General features: G+C 33.4%; 1 protein-coding gene across 39 annotated transcripts in view; it reads right to left on the bottom strand.

Annotated features, from left to right (window-relative positions):
- Positions 1–432: 432 nt before the first annotated feature.
- Positions 433–19,911, bottom strand: part of LOC310908613 (uncharacterized protein) — a 92,235-nt gene continuing 72,756 nt past the window's right edge. For 28 of the 39 annotated variants that reach the window (XR_014589889.1, XR_014589890.1, XR_014589897.1 and 25 more), the window contains 2 exons: positions 16,344–16,393; positions 433–1,832 (listed from right to left, as the gene is read on the bottom strand). Coding sequence is in view for 16 of the 39 variants with exons in the window: in XM_083859810.1 (XP_083715936.1) it covers positions 1,726–1,832; positions 16,344–16,393 (157 nt within the window). In the remaining 23 variants the exon portion in view is untranslated. Of the gene's footprint in view, positions 1,833–3,660; positions 3,733–15,293; positions 15,403–16,343; positions 16,394–19,911 lie in introns of all 39 variants that reach the window. The other 11 variants (XR_014589902.1, XR_014589905.1, XM_083859809.1 and 8 more) reach the window with 4 other exon arrangements.

Here is a 19,911-nt window from a genome sequence, read left to right as displayed (position 1 = left end):
GCATCTGAAGTAAAACATAATAGGAAAAACAGAGGCAGTATCCAGGAGGAAAAAAAGAGATAATATCTGTATAAATGTGTGTGTGAACTGTATGTGGAAGAAGAATGAAAGACAGAGAAATGAAGAAACGCAACTAAAGGTATTGGACGGAGAAAAGATTAAGAGGAAAAAAAGCTAGAGACCATTTAAATTAGGAAAAAAAGAAAAACTATTTTATTAGACATGGAAACAAAGATATAGGAAACTAATATACATTTAACAGGAACAAAAAATGAATAAAAAATAAATGGATAGAGACAGCAAATCATTTATAATGAGACATATTTAGAAAACAGAAGGCAAAAGAAATTTGTGAATTAAAAAAGAACACAGTACAAAATAGGTTAAATAAAATCTAGAGTAGTGAAATACTTTTTTAAAATATGGATAAGTAATAAGTTGAGGTTATTTTTTTAGGGTTTCTTTTCTGCATGTGGACATCTAAAATTTTCAGTTCTGTAGCGTACATAGACCATTCCTCTAAAAATAAGCACATTTAAAAAAAAATCCCACTAATGCACAGAAATTTTGGTCCTGAACTGTGTTTGAATTGGTCAAGTAATTGGAAAAGATTTGAGAAAATAGAGAAATAAACCCCAATAATGCTTGTGAGATCCATTTTACATCTTACAAATAATATGAGGAAAATATATGTCTAATCTTTTTGTGGTTAAACTTTTTAAACATGCTTAAACTTTTTAAATATTGAGTTTGTTTAAGTACAATCTTCCCTTCTTATTATTTTTGCTCATTTCTTCTGTAAATTATGCAGTGACATATGCTTTTTATAGCCAATATAATTTCTCATTGATATAATTTCTAGAAGCAGATATTAAACTTTAGGAGGACTCACATCTAGGTTAAAAATCCAAAATTTAGGTGTCCAAGTTTTAGCTGTGTTTGAATCAACTCTTAAGTCTCATGCTGCATAGGTGGATTTCTAAGTAGGTATTTCTACAAAACCCAATGAAGTGCACATTAGTAGTCATGGCACTATTCTTCCTAAGTAACAGTGGCCCATGCTAAGGCCATGACTTCCCCAAAATGTCTAAACATCTGCCTGCTGCTAGGGAGGAGGAAAGAAATTCCTGTTTTGTTTGGTTTGCATTGACAGCCTAGCTTCATCTGTTGAACTGTCTTTGTCAGAACCCACAAGTTTTCAGCTTTCCCCCTTTGATCCACCCCTCCATCCTGCTGGGGCAGAAGTGAGGAGTAACTGAGTGGTTACACAGGTGCTGGCTGGGATCAACCCACCACAATAAAAACTAAATAGAGCCCTTTGCTTATATAAAAATACCTACACAAAGACATAGCAGTGTTTCATATAATATTCTTTACTTTCAGAAGTCATACTGGACTTTCTGCATAGAAACTATTTCCTTATTCAGTTTTGAAACAGTTAATTCAAGAACTCTAAAGGCTTGGCAGATTTTCTGAAGGTTGTAATCTTCTCCTACTTCACTTTTTAGCATTGCTAGTCCTCTTCTTACTATTGAATATTTCACTTTCCAACTGCTTTACAGTGCTGACAAAATATATCACATTTATTTTTACACACTCCTAATGCTGTTATTGCATGATCTGATCACTGAAAACTGTGCATAGGCTGGACAAAAACATAAGTCTCGTGGGCAGAAAGGAATGCCTAATTCAGCATTTATTTATAGCAGCAAAGCATTGAACACCTCACTTGATTATGAACCCAACATTTGACAGCCAGCAGGATCTCTGAGTCAATAAGTGCAGCAGTACTTTCTGGATAGATGAAATCTTGGAGTGGACGGGGGGAGAAACTGTGGAGAGAAAGATAATTGAATGAAACTAAGAAGTAAAATCGCAGTCACTGAAATACACTTAATTGAAAATTCCTGTTAAAGTATATGTGGGGCATAAAATTACTAACACTGGAAAATTAAACTGACTTCTAGGCAGGTTAGGGTAAGAAATTTTGTTCTCAATTGCTTTAGTCAATTATTCTATTCATTGATGCAAATCAGCTAACTCTAGGATGGCTTTGACATAAATGAGGGCAAGTAGATTCAGTCGTTCAGAGAATGACTTTACTTTTACTTTATTTATTTTTGATTTTTTTTGGTAGTAAAAACTTTAACCTATAGAAAAAAATATTAATTAATATAGGAAAACTGAAATAGATGAAAAAAGAAAATCTTATGCCATTAAATCTATTTTGAATATTCTATTATATATTATAATTACATAATACACACATTAAATTTTAAACAAATTAAATCTATTACTCGTATATATAATATATTTTATATATTTATGCATAAAAAACCTCATGTACCTATATATAATCAACTTTTTTATACTTTTAATACACACAAATGTAAAGCATTTGATAAATTGATAAATAAAAAATAAATAAATTGATAAATAAATAATTTGATAAATTGATAAATAAAAGCTACTTTTGCTCCTCAAAGCATTACCCTGCTTTCGTTTTGAAAATGAGAAAAATCAAATACAGCAAAGTCTATGCTTTTTAAATAAAACAGGTCACCAATGTGCATTTTATGATAGAAAACTAGCTTGGCGGAAGTGTTTAAAACACTTAGGAACGTACCTTTTTTACCAACTGTAAATAAGTGAAATGTGTCCTTAATATTTAGCCTCCTTAGAGAAGTAATTCTTCTTGAATTCAGAGATGAATGTTAAAACCTAATCCCTATTCCTTCTTTTTTCCAATAAAAATTCTGGAGGGGAGGTGTGGCAGACTTTTTAAAACTATATAAAGTTAAAATTCAGTTCATTAAAATACATTAGTAGGGCATTTGCTGAGCATCAGAAGCATTTTTCCATACAAATGAGCCAAAGAAAAAACTTACACTGTGGAGCTAATCATTAAGAATTCTAATCATCTTAAATTCTTCACTCCATGGGTGCTGATCTGATGGGTCCATAATTCAGCACATAAGAATAGGACTACATTAGAATTTAAAAAGAACAGTCTTCATGGTCACAGAGGGCCAGTTTTAGACCTTCATGAATAATACATAGACAGTGAAGGAAAGAGATTTCACTCAGCATTTTAACCTGAACAATTATAGAGAAGTTTTGGAATAAAATGAGTTTCTTTGATTCTATTCAGCTTTAAAGATTTCACAATCAGCACATTCTAAATTTATTACCAATGTATGAATAAGCTATAAGTACTGGATAGCTTATTTTCACCAAATGACATTGGTCCAATAGAATGTTGTATTACTTCAATTTAATGAAATTAATTAAGATTTCTGCTTATAATTATTACTGTTATAATCACAAAATGAAACTGGTTATGCAAATTAGTAGTTGTGCAAAACACTACTTATGTGACTGGAAACTGATTCTGGAATATCTTGTTACTTCTCCTTGCCCCTTGAATTTCAATGAAATTTAAATTGTCCATGCTTGACCAGAGTGAGAAAGTTGGTATTCTTAGAAGCATTATTTCCCGAGTCTCTCTATAAATGTACAGCTCTGAATTACATAAAATCCTATTGAGAATTTAGAAAGAGCAGTGCTGGTTTCATCTAGAAAGGAAGAACAAGGAGAGTAGGAGCACAGAACCCCCTCAGAGACAGCAGCATGTGAACAGCTCATAAAATGTGGTCCTACCCTTTCAGGAAAGCCATTGCAGTGGAAACTTCTGAAACCCCTCTGATACCACGTCTATCCATCATCTTTCACCTTTTAAAGGAGCCCATGAGATTGTTATGAGCAAAATTACCATTGTATTCATTAACACAAGTACTCCCTTTACTTTGGAACCTGATCAGAAAAAGTTTAAAACAGCAGTTGTAATTATGTTTTATCTTTTCTCCTAAAGCTGTTTTAGCTTCTAAAATAGATACAAAATTTAGTAATCTATTTTTAAAAGAGCAACATTTAAATCAATTCATTCCTTTTATGGATGGTTAAGGAATGAACAAGAGAGGAAAAAAAAGAAAGGAACATAGTAGTGTCAATGTCAGTTTAAATACACAATAATTTATTCTCTTCAGAGAAAGAAACTTATTTCCAAAGCTAATATGTGGCAACACAACTCTAGAACTTTCTATCCAATAACAAATACCTTAGAAAAATAATGTTGGCACTGCATCTTTCTTTTTGTCCTTTCTCTATCCTATCTTAGTGCCTGCTTCCATTCTTCCATTTTCATTGGCAAAGGTGCTTGCATTTCCATTTACTCTTTGGTTTTGCTATACTTTTCAGGTCTGTGAACGCCTCTTTAAAAAATCTCCTATCACCAGTGAGAAATGTGTCTGAGAGAGAGACCCAACATTTTTTTAAGAAATAAGGAAGGTTTTTTTTATTCAATGCATCACCAAAATAATATTTTCTGTTCTTTTTCTTTCAGACCAAAGCAGCATTATATACATCATATGTTAAATGCATTATTCTATAATAAAATCCTAAATTACAAGGATAACATAATAAAAGTGATATTGAATCTTTGTCTTAACATTGTCTGCACTTTGATTTTCATTAAAAATTGCCTCAATTTTTTTTCTTTTATTTGTAATACTTGTTTCATTCACCCTTTGGGCTTCTGCTATTTCTTTGCACCATTATATTACACTCTTCATCTGCATTTCTCTAATCTCATCACTGTCTGAATATTATTTCTTTTTGATATGAAACATTTTAGGAACAAGCAAATGAGTTCAGGAAAGAAGAATAGAATAGTTCATTGTTCACATAAAGTAACATTGCTGGTAGCATCTTGATATCCCTTTGGAGCAAAACTGATAAAATAGAGAATGTAGATTAGGAACACTTTCTCATTAAAAGTAATAGAAAAATGGTTAGTTATGGAAGTCAGAATGTGATTAAAAGTTTAGAATTTACAAGTAAATTGTTTTCTTTCTAAAGAAAAATAATCTGTGGTAACTAAAGATTTGAATATAAAATATACTATATACCTCCTTGATTATCTCATTTAAAAAACAGGTAGCGTTAATCTGCTTTAGCTTCATCCCTTTGAGGGATGAGAAGAGACTTCCGTACAAGAATTTAATGCTCTTTAAATTCACATAATTAGTTAGCAGAACTATCCTAACTGTAGAATAGACTTGCCCTAAAAGACAGAATGATCAAGAACATTGAAAGTTGCACTGGGATTAATTTAAATAGAAGATTCCAGGGAATCTGCTGCTGAGACATAGTTTACCAGCTCATGTCATTTTACTGACTACTTAGGAAAGGGCAGTCTCAGCACTATTAAAACAACTTTTCAGCAATGAAAAACACTTGCTTTGAGCAAAGATAGTTCATAGAAGAGCAATTGTTCAGAGAAATGTGCATTAAGGCATTAAGGATTCTGGATAAAGTGAAGGGTGTAGCAACTGAGAGTTAAATTCTTATTAGCATTTTTATTTTAATATTTTTTCTGTTGACTACTTATAGATAAAAATAACTTTGGTTTATTGGGGGCAAGAACAGTTCAAAGAAAACAACTATGTCTTCAGAGGCAAGCATCTGAAAATAGAGGAGTGTATCCTGGAAAGAAATTCTACATAGTAATTTGTAAATGTAATTGAAAGAATTAAACATGTGTATACTCAAGGGACAATAAAGACAACTGCCCTGAATAATTCCTGTAGCAAATAATCAATAATGACACTTCAAAGGAAAGGTTGAAAAACCAGAGAAGGGTCTTTTTTATTCCCATTTGCTTTCCAGTATCTTCTTATAGACAGCACAGAAAGATTTCTGCATATTCAATACTCTCATGGTTTATTTTCAAATTTTATACTGTTTTGTCAAGGAATCTATAAACCTGAAAGGATGCTGCTGAAACTTCCAATGTACTACTTAAGACATAAAAATGTGTTTGCCTTTGCTATTTGGCATGCAGGTACAAAACAGAGCTCTTACATTTCCTACACCCCTTCTCATGGATTCTGGGCCAGCTGGGGAGGGGGAGTGGGGAAGGACCTTTTTTCATATAAATGTATTTCCATATTTATGGTCAGTTATGGCCTTTTCTGCACTCCTGCTTCTATTTCAGTCTATTTTTTGCAGCACTGTCTTTCTCCTCCTTCCCTCCCCTGTGTGCTGCCATCCCAAGCTGGTCCAACATGACTAGAGCGCAGACGGGGGTGCAGTGTCAGGGGGCCATTTGTTTCCTGGATTCCCCTAGATGGCAGCACTGCTGCCTCTCCTTCTGTGCTCCTTCTGGCCAGACAGAAGAGATTTTGTTCTCTCAATTTTTGCAGTATCCAGGAGGAGGCAGAGACAGGACTCAGAGATTATTCCATACCACCTCATGTCATTTGCCTGGGATGGGAGAGGAGCAAGGAGGGGAGGGATCTCTTCCAGGGAGAAGGAATTCCTTCTGATTGAGGTAGTGTGGCTGAGGTTGGGTTGGGTCAAGCTCTCTGGTGAGCATTTTGGATGTGAAACTAAAATAGCTGGTGTATCAAGGACCACTTCCTGCATTCCTGACTCTTACTTATTTAAATTTTTAATTGACATGAATTACATAAAATGTAATATAATTACTTAAAATGACTGGCTTTCATCCTGATTACATTCTCATTCCAATGCAGAAATTGGACAAGAGGAATACATAAAAGATATACCAGTGCAGTTAAGTCCTTCACGTAAGTAAATAGTTAAACACTTGATTAAGGAAGCCAAATTAACATCAGTAGAGCTACCCGGCTGATTTAAGTTAAATGTCTGTTTACCAGCTTTGCTGGACTATAAAGTAATTTTTAATCTCACTTTTTTTTTTTTTTTTTTTTTTTTTTTTTTTTTTTTTTTTTGTACACAGGCAAATGATAAATCTTGTGACTCAAAATGCTTTTCTTGTGATTTTATGAGCATCAAGAACAAGGTGGTGTCATCCATCACAGAGATAGTGTCCCTAACAAAGTTATTTTTTTAATGCTTTGAGACTTGCTGTTGTAAGGAATGTAAGGAGTGTCACAGGCCTAACAGCCTCTCAGAAGAATTCATGATAAGACACAATAAGTTTCCTACCAAAGTAGATAATATCAGACTATCCAATACAGACCCAGTGAAGCTACGAAGCCATGTAGTTTTACCCCAAATAAATGGATTTGAACCTCTTCCACATCCCAAACATAATTTTGGACTAAAATTCTGTCAATGTCTAGTAGAATACTTAATTTCAGGTACAAATTATTTTTTTTTTTAAATGCTATCAGTGAGTACTTACTTTTGTATTCAGGACAGTTTACTATATGCCTATTACCTAATTTGCATTACAAAATAAAACTGGAGTACTACTCAAAGTAGCAATGTAGGTAAGAACCTATTATAATGCGCAACAGTTTGCGCATTTAGTACAAAAACTGACATCTGAAAATCTTTAGGAATGTCATTTAAACCAGCATTGGGTTTCTATCTATTCCCACTAACTAATGACATTCAATTTGTCAATCTTTTGGAAGGCCAACACAAAGTAAACGATTGCAATATCTATTTAATTTTTAGGGAAATATTCACACAGTTGATCAATTGAGAATGCAGTATTGCTTTAACAGGAAGAATAGCAAGTTTTTGACTTATATTCCTAGGCCTGCCCAAATAAAACTGAATAGGGAATACTGACTTTTTAGGTCAAATTATAAAGTCTGAGAAATCTCTTCTTTTCTCTTCTGTTTTGTTTCATTTTGATTCTCTTTTTCCCATTTAATTTAAATCAGTCTTTCAGGATGATGTCCAGTTCTGCAAACTTAATTTGAATCCTGTTGCAGTTCATGTTCATGCAGTTCACATGGTGGCATTGATCAACTACAGACCAAGAGAAGTAAAAAGATAAGAAATATATTTCTTGATTTCTTATCTGTATTTGAAATCACAGTTATTCACTTTTTCTTTCATCACTAAAACACTCAGCTATAGAAAACAGAAAATTTGTCCTGCCAACCAAACTGGGACCATGACAGACAATGGATTTGCAAGATTCCACACTTGAATACACCGTTTCCCCCCCTTTTTTCCCATTAAACCTTTATCATATATCAACACTACTGTCAAAATTATATATTTGGATGACATTATGCTTGTAATATAGAAGGCTGTACAAATCCTTAAAAAACCTCCAACCAATAAAAACCCCACAAAGCCTCATAGTTCTAGTGACTTATGACAAAGATTAGGAATTGAAACCAAGTGCTTTATGAGGTTGCATTATCTGTATTCCACTTGAAGAAGCAAAAGCCATAAAAAGCCTCACAATAAATTTCTGTTACAAAAGACTAAGGTAAATCAACAACTCTCCAAAGTATCTTGCAGCTGCACAATAGAAGTCCTAGTCACCAAAAGCAAATGAAAGACAGAAGACCAATAAATATCATGAACAAGCCAGCATCTAGTACCCAGATAGTGATACTCATCCCCTAGGGGTTTAAACACAGACATTAATTATGTCTTCAGCAGAGCACTGCTGCCATTTACTAAAGCAGACCTCATTTCACACTAATAACTAAAATCTCACTTAAAGAATGGTAAGTGATGAGCTAAATTCTGTTCTGGATTCCCTGGGTGCCTACTGTCAAACACTGCCAGCAAGTATCAGACATGAAGGTCTGATGCTATGCAAGCAGGGAAAATTGTGACCAATATAAACCTAGTAGTCTGTAATTGCATTAATGATATACACAGTGACTTAAAATTCTGAATGTATTACTAGGTCTTGCCACAGAACAGAAAGAAATCTTGAAATGCAAGGGGAAAAAAATAGATAAAATGAAAAAAAAAAATACAAGAAACAACAGGGATTTGATATTCCAAAAAAGGACAGTCTCAGCTTCCATAGAATCAGTATAAAGACTGCAAAAATATTACAATCCATTTTTTTGTTTTATATTGTACTGCACTTAGTCATATCCTAACAATTCAGAGAAGTCATAATTATTCTTTACAGGAATAGAGCCACAAAGTTTTCTGTATTGCAACCATGACAAATTGATATTATCACTCATATGTAAGTATATGTTAGATGCAAAAGGCTTAACAGGAATTCATAAAGTCCCCTCTGGCTCTGTTGAATGTCTCCATATCCAGACTATGAATTTATCATCTACTATTGCTTCTCAAAATACCATATGCAAGGGAAAGAAACCAAAGATAAAGGGCATCAAGACACACACAAAAAATTTTTTCTCAGATAAGGTACCCCGATACATAGTGTTAGATACAGATAGATCATTCACAAGAGTGTAGCCTCAGTCAGGGGAACTGAAACTTAAAGTTTAAAATTTAAGGGAGACTACAATATCTGCAGTCTGCATGTATTACTGTAGCCTTTTCAATATTCTGCATTTTGTGGCCTGTTTTTTTCTGTATTTGCTTACAGATTGCTAAAACTGTAATCATGAAAAATTGTCACTAGCAAATGAAATTTCCAAAAGCTAACAAAATCAAAGGTAATTCTGTTTACTGTTATCTTTCAATGACTATATAACAGTTTTGGCAGTTATTGCAGCAAATGTGAAATGTCATAAACCTGTTATCATAACAAAGATTTTCACAGAAATTGAAAATAGTATCAACACTGTGCAATCATGACTATATTTTGAAACAAATTATTCTAGCATCATTCATCATGACTGACAGTCATGAAAGGATGTAAACCTGGACTGCAAGATTTGCTTCGGATCATATTTCATCTGTGGCTAACACATAGCCTCTAACCTTCAGCTAAAAAGTTTGACAATGTTGGATTTTAATGAGGGAGAGGAGAAGGGAAAAAGAATGAAAAGTAGTGAGAGAGAAGGGAATGGTTGTTTTGAACATTTAAATGCTTTTCTTCTCTGCTGTTAGAAGAACCATGACAAAGTAGTTCAGAACAAAGCTGCTCTTTTTGTTTCTTATACAAGTACAAAAAGACTGTAACTATTTTTGAAGATCTGTACATTACAACTGCAACAGGATTAAGACAGGATTGCTGAAAACCCCTTAGTGATTACAATGATAAATTTGAAGGGAAGGATTTTTGTTCCTTGTCAAGATTCAGTGAAATTCCCATTGTGCCAGAAGATGGGGAAAAGTTGGATACCTTCCTTAGATAAATCAAGGAAACGCTCAAATACCAATAAAATACAAACTTACTAATTAAATAAACTGCAACAGTATTGCAAAGAGTATATTAAAATGTTGGCTAGTAATTGACTGGCACTTTTTTATACAGCATCTAAATACTACATAGTTTCACAAAGATTGTTCTGCCTTTGAAATTAATGAAAGTTGTTGGGAGAAAGAAACATCTAAAATAAACTGATCAGAGAAACTGAAGCACAGATTCTTATTTTCATCTTGACCATAACTATGACATTTTAATCAAAATGCAATAATCACAGTTCCTTCATACTTACACTATTTATACCTTAGTGCTAGAAATAAAAGCTACTGTTCAGCCATGTTTAAGAAAAACAGTAAAATTTTTGACAGAAGCAGTCCTGAGAAGCAATCTTTCTCATAATTTCCAAAAAAATGACCCTGAATGCAAACTATTTTACTCTTTTTAACAAGTTTACCTTGCTCTACTGTAACTTCTTTTTGCTTGCATAGCTCCGCATCACTGTCAAAGACATCGGGAGCTGTGCTAATTCCTGTGTGTTCTATTCTGATACATGCAATTCCAGTACAAGTTCCATATTGCAACACATCAAAATGTGTATGAATAGCACTAATATATTTCACTCCTCATCTGAACCAAACCAATATTCGGCTACAAACTTTGTTCATCAGTATAGCAAGACATTGACAAATGATATCTGTACACAGCAATAGCTTTGGGTTTAATGTCATTTGGCAACTTCATTCATTTTCAACCCACACTATATGAGTTTTATTTCCTTTAGAAATTCATCAAGTAACTTTATGTTTATATATGCATGCAGCACTCTCTTAATGGAAGCTATATTATACTTTTCCATGTTCCAAGAAAAACATATTCATAAACTGATCATAATTTTAGCTTCACACTAATTACATCTATTACAGGTCAACTTGACTAATGACATGTTTATCTAATAGTTCAGATCTTTGATTACCACTTCTGTAGATATATCTGAGTTATCCTAGGGACTAATGATAGCATATCTATGATGATATAAGGACTAGTGTAGGCTGAAAATTCAACCTAGGCACCAGAACATTTTGTTTGTACTTAGTTCTGTTCAGAGTTGGCTACACAAATTAACTGCCTGTTTTCTAGTTTAAAATAAATCTCATGGCTAATTATACTCCAATCTACATTTGAATTACAGGGTGAAAAAATGTTTCAGCCAAACAAATACCTTTGGAAGAAGAAGTTACAATATTTACCTGTTTGTTTTCATGACAAAAATCAGCACAAATGCAGTGCTTTATCACAGGCTTCACTTACAACTTGTGTTGTGGGGCTTTGTACAACCAACCATCATAGCTGTATTTAAAAGAATTTAGCAGAGATATCCTAAGTGATATAAGGGAGGGGAGGGGAGGGGAGGGGAGGGGAGGGGAGGGGAGGGGAGGGGAGGGAAGGGAAGGGAAGGGAAGGGAAGGGAAATGTAGCTTGGGTGTATAAATCTGTATTGTTAGTGATTTCACCATCAAGCAGTGAATATTTTAATATTGAAATATTTTATCCAAAGTATAAAACAATGAAAATATAAATTGCTTATGAAAATTTTCCATTCAAGACTCATTTACTGTATAAATATTCCACTAGATCCCTGCATCAGTGTAACAAGATTTTTGTGTGCTCTTTTAGGATAACAGCAAGAAATAGAGAATAAGTTGCCCTTATGATCGACTCGTCACAGTCGGTGAAGACAGTATGCATCTGATGTCCTTGTTGGTTCAATTAAGAACTCTATTGATGTGACAAATGATTGGACTCCATCAGTTTCATTTGTGGGTTTGGCCTTCTACAGTAAATTTACCTCACTTCTCTAAAGCAAAAAAAAATGTCAGCTTGGTATACAGTAACTTAAGCATTCAACAAGACATAACCCTCTAGTGTTTACCTCTCATTCCTTACTCCCTTTCCCCTCTTCAATACCTAGTATCTGCTGTACAGAGTTCAAATTTGAACTCTCTTAACATAGGAAAATATATGACTCTTCTTAAGTCCTTAGATTTGAATTAATCTCTTCAGGGAAAATATCTAGGAGAGAGCAAGAGGTGGCATAAACACGGTCACAACTCTCATAGTCGGGGTGATTTTATTCCAGTGGAAAAATTCCAAACCTGAGAAAAACTTTTCACAGTTTGTTCAATTAATGACTTTTTTTCTCATGTCTAAAACAGGAAAAAATACGTAGGAAATATTAAATTATTTCAGAGAGAAATAAATACTTTTTGTGTTGCACACATTATATCTACTAATAACTTTGAAAGCAAAAATTTGATTTGCAAAGTAGAAGAAATGAAGGTATTTTACATAAAAATCTTTATGCAAAGAGTTTTTATTCCCACTGGAATGTGATGGCTAGGAGAAAAAAAGGATTTAGTCTACATAATTATCTTTTGAAAACTCAATGTAAGATTGATTTTGTACTTTTTTCTTTAAAATACATTAGATATTGACTTTTCCTCACTATGTAGAAAACAGTATAAAAAAAAGTTTCATTATTTCAACCTTGTTCACTTCATCAACAAGAAAAAGTGTACAATAAATGCATGGGTTTTTTTTAACTTTTCCAGAAATTTTTTGTTCATATGCTTGAAATAATTAAATATTGTCTTACTGCAGAAGCAGTTCAGATCTGAAATTTAGGTATTTGGCTGAATGAAGAAAAGAAGGCAATTAGTGGGATTTGTATGGGAAAAAATCACATATATATACACACATCTATATATACACACGCTATATAGAGAGAGAGTATATATATACTATATACATACTCTACATATATAGTTCGTATATATATACTGATAAAAACAGGATGTGCAAAATGTGGCCTTTTCTGTAAACTTCATGTGTAAAAATGAAGAACAAAGAGAACGATATTTTTCGTTTATAGACAATTACATCCTATCTAAAGAAAGTTGAAAGGATTAAATAGGGGGACTCCACTTTAAATATCTCAGCATTAAAATCTAAATTTCAAATTTTACCAGGAAATTTGAGCTCTTTTAATCTTACTAAGAATGTCTGAGTCTGAAGCAAAGTTGAACCAGGCCTCCTTGCGCCAAAAGGGTTCCCTTGCTATATAATTCTCAGTGATGTTATCAGAACACACATGCTGTGGAGATGCTATGCTCACACGACTAATTCCAAATGATGTTTTCTTTAGTAGAAGTCTTAGATGGACAGCATTATTAGAAGACACTTTCATACTCTGTGTACAGATATAATGAAACTCAAAACTAATTCTTCTCTTCACAGACTGTCTTACAAATTTTCCAAAGTTGCTCCACATCTTTTGGACATGACATTAGCAGAGACTATAGCAATGTGAGCAGTTGCCTAATCACATTGATAAGATTTTGTAAGTCAAAATGTAAATTTGGAGGAAGCAATAACTATGAGGTCAACTGTAATCTCATCCTGGGGTCATTTGCCAGTTTCAGGCATAAACTGATCACGAAACTGATCCAAGTATCCAGCACACTCACGATCACTCCAAGGCTTCTCTTCATATACAGTCCCAACAATGAATTTAATATCAAATGAAAGGAAGAATCTGAGGAAGCTGACTAAGATTACATTTAAATATACAATTTAAATAGAGAACACCTACTATTCAAAATGAAATTTATATACTCAAGCTTCCAAACACTCAAAAATACAGTGCGGCTTATTTTGAGCATAATGGTGAAGTCTATATACAGAGGTCAGTGTTGGTGTGCATGTATCTAAAATCATGTTAGAAAAATGAATTTAATTCTAATGAAGACTTTACGAACAAATAAACTATAAATGTGTATTAGATGCTGGGAAACTGCTTTGAAAACAAAGTGCACATTTACTCTTCAAGTCTGGAAACTTTCAGTCACCAAGAATTAAGGAGCAAAACAAAAATTTACTGTTATGAGAGCGGTATAAATAAAATCCCATTCTCTCTCTACAAAATTCATTCATGCACCAGAATCATACAAAAGCTGAAGGCTATATGTCTGTGCTTGGATTCTGTGGCTTAAAACTACATTCAGGATATGAGGTAAAAACAAGTTTCATTCCCAATATAAACATTAAGATAGAAACAATATAGATTTTTCAGACCTCTGTGGAGATAAAATGTTATATATAATTGCCTATATAAAGAGAGTGATAATTTTCTCCTGCATTATGAAATATATATATAAAAAAATTAGCTACACATTTACCTAGTAAAAAGTTGTTCACCTCACACAGCAACAAATATTATTCACCTAAAATATTTTCAAAACATATTGCTTGAAATATACATTTTCAGAACAATATCAATTTGACTGATCATTTCACTCCACCGATCGTTAAAAACCTTAGTACCATGATTTCTTTGACATAAATTTAAATAATAGTCTTCTGAGCTCATTTAGAAAAGAGTAAATGTCATTGTCAAAATAAGAGAATAGCCAGTTCTATTATTTCTGCTCCACCAGCCTTTACAAAAGTGAGACAGACATATTTTTACTTCATGAATTTAATTTCCCCTTATAGAGATCATTATACAAATAATCTTGTTGATTAAGGAAAGTGGAGGAAGGTTGATACACACAAAGCTGTATTCCCAGTCCTCTGTTAATGGGATATATCCTGTTCAAGATCATCTTGCAAAATAACAGAAATAGGAAGAGGTCATATGGGAAGTAGCAAAGGCCTTCCAATATGATGCTTCTCCTGGGTTCCTTTCTTCTGCAGCAAGAGAATTGGAATTGAAATAACATCTAATCCAAACAAGAAATACCCTGGCACTTCTTCCTCCATACAATAATACTTTCTATTGACATTCAATTTTTCTACTGATCTTTGTTTCATGGCACAGCTGGGACTAATATTTAACTAGGTAAAATTGTTGTGTATGACATGGTTTCTAGATCTTACATGTGTTTCTTATTTTCTTATTGTTTAATATATATATACTAGATATTAAAATTACTATTGTTTCTTATTATCTATTTAATTTTTGTACTATAGAACAACAACTTAGAAGTCTGCAGCCAGAATGGTGAAGGAGAAGATAGGAGCATTGTGAGAATCTGAAACTATAAAGAAACACAGAAAGAAAAATGTGGGCAGACAGGATGTCTTAGACACTGAAAGCATTCCTTTCCTTGGGTTAATCATAATGAAGACTCACAAAGCCACGGCAAAAGGATCATTTGAAATTCCTAGCCAAGGATTGATTATCCATTGCCCCAGAACAGAACCAGGATGTGGAGGTGACAGCTTTCAAGTGGAAAAACAGACTGAAAACAGAAATGGAAGTCTTCTATCAATACAAAAGTTTTTGTATCCAAACAACAATATTCATATTGAAATTTCAATGCATTTCTTTCTGGATGAAAAAAATGTGTTAGATCATCTGATTAAATTAAATCTGATTATTTGACTTGTCTCATCATGGGAATAAATAAAACTAGCCAAAGCAAAGTAATAAAGGATATCAGTAAATATGTATGGGGGTTGTGGGGGGCAGTCGGGCATGGGGGGTGGTTCTTCTGTATATTTAGATATGTAAATAACATCTCCACCTTCAAAACCATTATAGGAGTATTATATTTGAACACAAATAAAGCATGCCATTTCCACTCTCCCTAGATGGATGCCACTTCCATGACTAAGATGTTTGTCTATAATTATTCAAAAGTACTCTTAAATAAGATGTGAAGGGAATAGTGTTGGGGAGGTTTTTTTCCAAAAAAACTTAGTTTTCAGATTTTGCAAGCAGACCCACTTTGCAACAAGAAAAACACTTCTTAAAGTTCTCATAGAAAAAGAGGGAAGCTGACAATAATTTTCAGGTGCCCAGTCCAATTCAAGTTGAGTAAAGGGTGAAACTCAGGTTTCCTATGTACTAAGTTCTTCTTTTACTTAATAAGGAACAGGACACACAATAATGTTTCACATGTCCTAATCGTCATAACAATAATTTTGAATTTCTTCCTGTTTGATATGAACTCAACTAATATAAAAGTCCTTACCAATTAAAATACAATTGAAAATAGAATAGTCCCATGAAGAGTTTTAATGACAAACTTACTGAACTATCACTTGAAAACTAACCATATGGGATTATATTTATTAAATATATTTCTTAAAATATTGTGATTTCTTCCATTACATTAAAACAGATATTTGTGTTTAGCAATATTGATTTGATTTTAACTACTGATTTATTCACACTTACATGAGAAATTATGACTCCAAGTCTTTTGTAATTCTACAGTGGTGCAGTACCTGTGTGAAGTGAGCAAAAAGCATTTGACATTCATTCATCAATCATGCACATTGATTGTCCCACATGCTGATGTAATTCTGCATTTCTCATCTCTGCCTCTCTCATCTTGTCTGCCTCACTTCCTAGTTTATTTTCCTCTTTTCAAAATGTGAGTTCCAATTCATTGACTATACATGTACTAAAGCCAGTAGTATATTTCGTCAGTACAAACAAAAGCTGACTGCCTGAGATTTCGTTTTATGAGAGAGAATGAAAAATGTAAAAACAGCAGTTCTCTTACAGGTTGATTAGTATTCTTTATTCATAATCTTACTCTCCTACATAAATAATGTATACATATCTGATGTATGGACTGCTCTAAACAATCTAAGATAAATATATGACATTTTGATCTACCTTATTATCGAGCACATGGGAAAGTAAGCTGTCATAATCCACATGTATACACAGAAATGGAATACAATAGCATAAAATGTGATTATTACTTCTAAAATATGAACTTTTAATTATTACTCAAAAATATTAATATATGTGAATATCAAAAATAAATATATAATTATAGTTTAAAAGTTTATTATTGTGAGATTATTTGAGTGAGACTGTAAAGGAAGATAATTTGTAATGTGATTTTATTTGAATCACAGAATCAGAAAATCATAGAATACCAGATTGGAAGGGGCATCAAAAATCCTCTGGTGCAGCCTTTCTTGGCAAAAGCACAATCTAGAAAAGGGGGCCTAGCATCCTTCCCAGATGAATCTTAAAAGTGTCCCATATTGGGAATCCACTGCTTCCCTGGGCAGATTATTTCAATTGATGGTTGCCCTCATTGTGAATTTTCCTTTGCCTAGTAGAATGTCTTGCACCTATTATCCCTCTTTTTTTCCTTATAACTTCCCATAAAAATGGAGTCTCCATCTTCTTTGTAGCCTCCCTTTAAACAGTGCAAAATCGTGATAAGGTCTCCCCTCAGTTTTCTTTTCTCAAGGTTGAACAAACCCAGTTAACCCAGTTCTCTCAGCCTTTCTTCACATGGCAGGCTTCCCAGCCTCTTGATTATATTTATGGCACTCCTAGAGACCTTCTCTGGCCTGTCCACAGCTATTTTGAATGCCAGGGACAAAAAAAAAAAAAAAAAAAAAAACAAACAAAAAAAAAAACCACCACACCCACACCAGTCTTTCAGGCATGGACTGACCAGCACGGAATAGAGTGTGATAATGACTTGTTTATCACTGCTGGTGATGCCCTTGTTGATGCAGCCCAGCATCCTGCTGGCTTTCTGTGCTGCAGCAGCACTGTTTCCTCACATTGAGCTTGTCCACCAGCACCCCCAGGTCCCCATTTGGGAAAATCCCAGCCGCTTCTGCATTCCCGGGTTATCTTTCCTAGGCTTGAGACTTTACACTTTGTCCTTGTTGAATTTCATGAGACACTTTCAGCCTATCCAGGCTTTTATGCAGAGGGCCCACTCCTTTCCAAAGAGTCCACTTCGCCATTCAGTTGATATTAGTCAGCTGTATCAGGGTACACTCAATCCTGTTGTACAGATCACTTATGGAGATTATGAACAGCATTGAGCCCAGTATCAATCACTGGGGTATCCCAACTGTGACAGGATGCCAGATTGAAAGGGGGATATTTACCACCAACTTCTGGGATATTTAGATCACTTTTATGACTCTGACTTGTAAAACATTAAAAATTGCTGAAGTATTTGTTGTTTGACAACAGGAAAGATTATTAAACTGTAGGTTTCCTTTAATTGCAGGAGAAATGCTGCTCAGTAACAGTCATTTTCAAAGAGCAACAAATAACAAGGATCAAGGTTACAACCCAGGTAATTACTGTCCTTACAAGTAAGAAAGGAATTAGATTATTCCTCCTGTATCTTGTACAGACTTTTATTATGCAGCAAACTGAATTATGCCACCCATCTGCAATGGAGTGTTACAGGATTATTTACATGATAAGGTCTTGTCCTACTCAAAAGTTATTAAAGAATCTCTCAGACTTCCCTTTTGAAAGATATATGGAGCAGTCTATCTTTGATAAAGAGTAGCCAGAAGTGAAATATGTACACGCATCTGATCCCTGGACAAGCCATTACATATAAAGTGCAGATAATGTTTCTTTCCAATTGCATTGCAGTGCAGTCACCAAACAGAATATAAATTCCACACTAGCAACCTTTAAGTAGCATTTAAAAGTTGTACAAATATTTGTAAAACTATACCATATAAAAAAGCTTTATATTTCATTATGACAGTCGTATAGATACATGAGGGATGTTATTTTATCCTTCAACTTATAATCAAAGCACTGCAACTTATTTTAAATGTTTTTTCAGTTTTGTTTTGTTTCTTGGTTTATCTTTAGCCTTTTACTGCTCAAAGGGAGGAGTATTTAAGTTACATAGATCAATCTATGATCATAAATTACAATGAGATCAATGTATGATCATAAATTACAATGATCATAGATGCCTTCAAGAAAACTTTTACAAGTGAATCTGATTTTTGGTTGTCTGGGAAACATTTTTGAGAGTTGCATATGAAAAAGAAAAGGAATAGCACTGTGTTACAAATAATAGCAATCTAAACTAAATTAAAATTTAGAGGTGTGTCTTTTATGTTTTTAAGGTTTATTTAATTGGCATCACTGAAGCATGCATTCATCAGCTCAAAATTCTTGCATACGAGCCTAATTATATTCTATCATAAAAAGTCGTAACAAATCATAACAAAAGTGCTAAAAATTTAATGAAAATGGCAGATTTCTAGTAGAAATTTTGATGTGTCCATCTAACTAGGACATTTTGACATATTAGTTTCTTTAAATAATGCTTTAATAACTTTTAAAATAAGAATACTAGGTATGTGAATCTCTATTAAAATTACTAATAGAATTACAGTTTTAAAACTACCAGTATCAGACAATCCAGTTAGCTTCCAAAACAAAACAAAAAAAGAATTAGAAATATTAGTTTTTTATCTGTTCTAAAATTTTCAGGACTATTGCACCACCAGTGATGTCAATATGTCTAAGTATTTACACATTCCTATTGCACATTTTACAATGTTAAGGTACCATTCAAATGTTAGTTAATAACAGTTTTGACGGAACTTGGACAGGATAGAGTCAGAAAGTATTCATTTGATGCACAATATAACATTAATGGTGACTATTGTGGACAACTTATTCCTCAATATTAGTACTTGATCAGCATGCTGGAAGACTCATTGTTTTTACTGGTGTTATAAAATCACTAATAAAATCATCATATGTAACTAGATGGGACATGATTTAATAGTGGACTTGGCACTGTTAAGTGGGATGGAATGATCTGAGAAGTTTTTTCCAACCTGACTGATTCTAGATTTCTGTGTGACGGAGAGCTCTAAGCTAATGCATAGCTAAACTTAACCATTTGCACTTACCTTGGAAACTTCATCTAAAATTAAATCTTTAGGTAAAACTAAAGACATAAACCATGGTGGATTTTATGTATCTGCAT

Source organism: Zosterops lateralis, assembly GCF_965231275.1.
Source record: "Zosterops lateralis genome assembly, chromosome: 4".
Classification (NCBI taxonomy): domain Eukaryota; kingdom Metazoa; phylum Chordata; class Aves; order Passeriformes; family Zosteropidae; genus Zosterops; species Zosterops lateralis.
This window is presented reverse-complemented; position numbering and strand designations above follow the sequence as displayed.